Raw genomic sequence first — 3,818 nt, 5'->3', positions numbered from 1 at the left:
AAGTGCAAAGCATATTCATGCATCTCAACTTTTGTAATTCTTGGTTGCGTGATCATGGCAATGCCTGTAGGAAAGAGTGTGGGGAATGCCATGGCAAAGAGACCCTCTGTGTTGTATTCATTCATAGCTTTTAAAGATACTGGAGGCCAGTCAATTGAGCTTGTTGAATTTGAATGGGTCAAGTGCAAATATTCACATATGTGCTTAAGTTCAATACATGAATTTGGGAGTATTGGAATGAAAGAAGAAGGTTGGATTTCTAATGGAGGTAGCATGACATCGGTATCATAAGTAGAATCAATATTGGTTTGATAGGTTTCAAAAGAGGAGGTGGATACATTATGAAGAAGAGAAGAAATATCTGTAGGGTGATCTGGTAGAGTAGAAATTTCAGATGAGTTGAATTGGAAATCATTGTATTAAGGGTCATTTTTAAATTTTTATTCAAGCGCTATAAGTACACATGATTTGCAAACAAAGAATTCATAAGCCTTTTCAGATGGATTGTGCCTTTTCACAATGATGATGTCTAAGTTAGAAACCATTCGGGGTAAGTATTTGGCAATAGTAGTGATGTCTTGAGCGAAGCTAATTGTATGGCCACTATACTTGTATTGACCACCACATGCATGACTGACTTGTAGAATGGGGTTCACACGTGCAATGAGCATTTCCTCAACTTGTGTTAAATGTTGAAGGGCATATGGTTGTTCACTAGGGTCCATGTTGTTTAGATGAGAAAAAACGATTGGTAGATTTAGATGATGTGCAACGAAAGCAAGAAAGGCTACCGTGTAAATGTCTTGTTATCATTCCTAGATATGATTCTTTGCATATTGTGCAAACATGCATGGTAGAAAGTCTATCGATCCTTTGTCAAAAGCGATGATGTTCATAATTAAGGGGAGGGTTATATTGGATTTGATGAAGGTGAGGTGGGTTGGTTTGCATAGTTGGGAGAGCACTTGAGGTGGGAAGGGATGTAGTGGAAGTAGTAGGGTTGTTGCGGTTTTTATAAAGAAGTCGCCGACATGCATTTATTGTATCTTTGTGTTGTGCATAAAGAAGACATCGTCATTCGTTTCTATCCACATTTTGATTGTTGTTTGGCATATCTAAACAAGTACAAATAATTATCGTTAGTTTGGATACATAACCAACTTAGAGTGAATCATAAATGAGTTTTGCATGTATAGAGAATGTATTACAAGTTTTAGAATTCCATTTTTTTTATTTGAACATTGTTGAAGTATAGGAAGAATAGGTAAAAGGAAAAACATGCAATTCATGGACATGTAAATGAGGGAGTAAGAATGATTTGACATTGTTGCAAAGCCTGATATATAGGTTATGTAAAATTATAAGGGGTAATCATACATATGGTGAAAGTAGTAATTAAAAGTATTACAAAAATATACGTTATTATGGCATGAATTATTGATAGGAGAAGAGCAAGATAACCAAATTTTGCCTTTTTTTTTTAACACGATTTAACGATGGTATGAATAGATAAACAAGCAAGAAATCAATGTATAGCCATATAAAAAACGAAGGAAAAAAAATGAATTAAAGTTTTTACAGATGTTGATATCTATATTATGTAAATTGTGAAGGGGTAAACATACATATTTTGGAATAATTGAAAAAGAGTATTTTCAGAGAAAGTGTGTAGCACAACAACATGGGCGTAATTTACAATAATATGGAACAATGAGCTATGCAGAAATGTCAATTTATGTACAAACAATAGCGTTTGTTGAAACCCTGAAAAAAATTCAAAGGCGGCGAACAACAGGTCGTTTTGAAGTGGACATTGCTTGAATGTCTTTGAGGGCTTCTTTGCATGCAAAGTCATATTGAATTTCTTCTGAATTAATCAGTATTGGTTGCAAGCGCTTGACACCATTGAAGTAGTCTGTTTTAATGGAAAGTGTCAGCAGGAAGTGGCACCCTGAAATTCGGCCACAAATTTCTTGAAGATCAGCTGGTTCGATAGAAAGAAGGAACATGTCTTTTGCTGTGATGCCCATGAGCTCATTTCCCATGTCATTGAAAGCTGTGATGTTCTTTAGTTGGCTGGTGTGGTCATGCAACTCAATTTTAAGTTTGTAATGGTAGTCACATTGTGGGAAGTCACCGTTACACTTTGTACAATGCCAAAGATTGTTAGAATGGTCCATAACCTTTTTCATGCATTGTTTTCCATTGAAATCTAATGGACATGCAAGAAAGTAGAAGTCATCCATGTGAAGAGCAGTTATAGTTGCACGAACTGAAACCCATATTGCTTTCTCGAAGGCTTGCATGCAAGCAATTTCATGAATCATCTTTTGTGCTAGGGCTCATTTAGAAGCAACACCATAGTTTCTACTCAAAGATGGAGAGGAAGAGATATAACCTATTTCACAGAACCATGCATGCAGTTGATGATTTTATTTAATTTCTGGATTTATGATGAGAGTGCTAGTGGATATCGTCCCTACTGTGGTTCCATTAAATTCAGATACACGACCTCCTTTGATTGCAAGGATTGGTGGGTTGTCAGAAGAGGAAAATTCAACAAGGTTTTGTCCTATAGAGTCACAATGATCTCCCCATAATCTTACATCAATGCTAAAACGTGACTTGTCTTTTAATATGAGTGTTTTCCTTAGTGTTTTAGTTCCATCTTTTCATCAAATTGTTGATGCAGGTGAGGTGGAGGTAACAACACCAATGACATCCACATTCGTATTTGGGCTTGCATTTTTTATTTCAGCAATAGTTTTGAAGTGAAATCTCTGATAAGGAAAGGTTGGATCATCTATGAGACATGGATTGATAGTGGATGCAAAAAACACGTAAATTTCCCATTTGTTCTTTAGGTGGTTGTATTTTGGGTTTGCTTATTTAATTGTGCCACTAGAAACAATGTATAGTTGGCCAACTTGAATTAGACTATAAAGAGATTCGGCCAATTCATCCAATCTGGAAAGGTTGATCTCTTCTTTATCATGATTGATAAGGTCAAGTCCAAAAACTTTTCCTGAGCCTAACACATTGTTGTAAGTATTCAATGTTGTTTTTGCAGATACTCTACCTTGGATTGACCAATAATTTTGGTAGGGATTGAGTGCCTTGAATGGAATAGTTGTAGTTATCGTTGTAATTAGTGGAGTAACTATAGAGGGAAAGTTCTCTTGTGATGATGAAGAGCTATACTAGGATGTACCTGCCTTTGCATGTATTAGTGTTGATGAGTCCCTGGTCAACACTGCTTTATGCATCACAACTTCAAGCTCAACAACTCGGATGGACCTTATGTAAACAAATGAGAAAGGAATTAGTGTAGATTCCATTTTTTTTTGTAATGCAGGAAGAGTATAAAAGAAAAAAAATAAAAGAGGGTAAAATCAAATGTTGTTCCTTACGAGGATTTTTGAAGCACCATGCAAACTAATTTTTTAAGCAGAATGATTGAGCCAATTTGGATGTCTTCAAATGCAACTTGTGGGCTATGCGCAGATGGTAGCAAAGTCTTGTGTTGATGTATTTGATGAGCCTTATCATTGGGTAATTATATGGGTCTTAATTCACCTCCTAGATTAGTCAAACCAACTTTTCTCACAACTTATTACATGTTTTTGATTATATTTTGTTTATTAGATGAGTTAGAGTTGGATATTATGCCTAGTGGACTAATATGCATTGAATGCAGGATTGAAGGAGAAAATCAAGGAATTTTTGCAAATACTAAGGTTAAAACTCGAATGGGACAAGGGAGAGGGACTGTAGGAGGTAAATACTCCTCATTTACTTATCCCCCATTCGAATATTCC

At 35.8% G+C, this 3,818-nt stretch overlaps 1 protein-coding gene across 1 annotated transcript; it reads right to left on the bottom strand.

Annotated features, from left to right (window-relative positions):
• Positions 1-1,775: 1,775 nt before the first annotated feature.
• LOC149219077 (replication protein A 70 kDa DNA-binding subunit E-like) lies at positions 1,776-2,327 on the bottom strand. Its single transcript, XM_089386699.1, has one exon. It carries the CDS (start codon positions 2,325-2,327, stop codon positions 1,776-1,778), a length of 552 nt encoding a protein of 183 aa, XP_089242825.1.
• Positions 2,328-3,818: the final 1,491 nt, after the last annotated feature.

Source organism: Pinus tabuliformis, chromosome Q, assembly GCF_031772625.1.
Source record: "Pinus tabuliformis cultivar Carrire ecotype Pingquan chromosome Q, CPIR1, whole genome shotgun sequence".
Lineage (NCBI taxonomy): Eukaryota > Viridiplantae > Streptophyta > Pinopsida > Pinales > Pinaceae > Pinus > Pinus tabuliformis.
The sequence above is the reverse complement of the archived record's forward strand: the minus strand, read 5'-3'. Positions and strand labels throughout refer to the sequence as shown.

Coding starts and splice junctions, on each gene's coding strand:
- LOC149219077 (XM_089386699.1), bottom strand. CDS start 2,327: ATGATTCATGAAATTGCTTGCATGCAAGCCTTCGAGAAAGCAATATGG.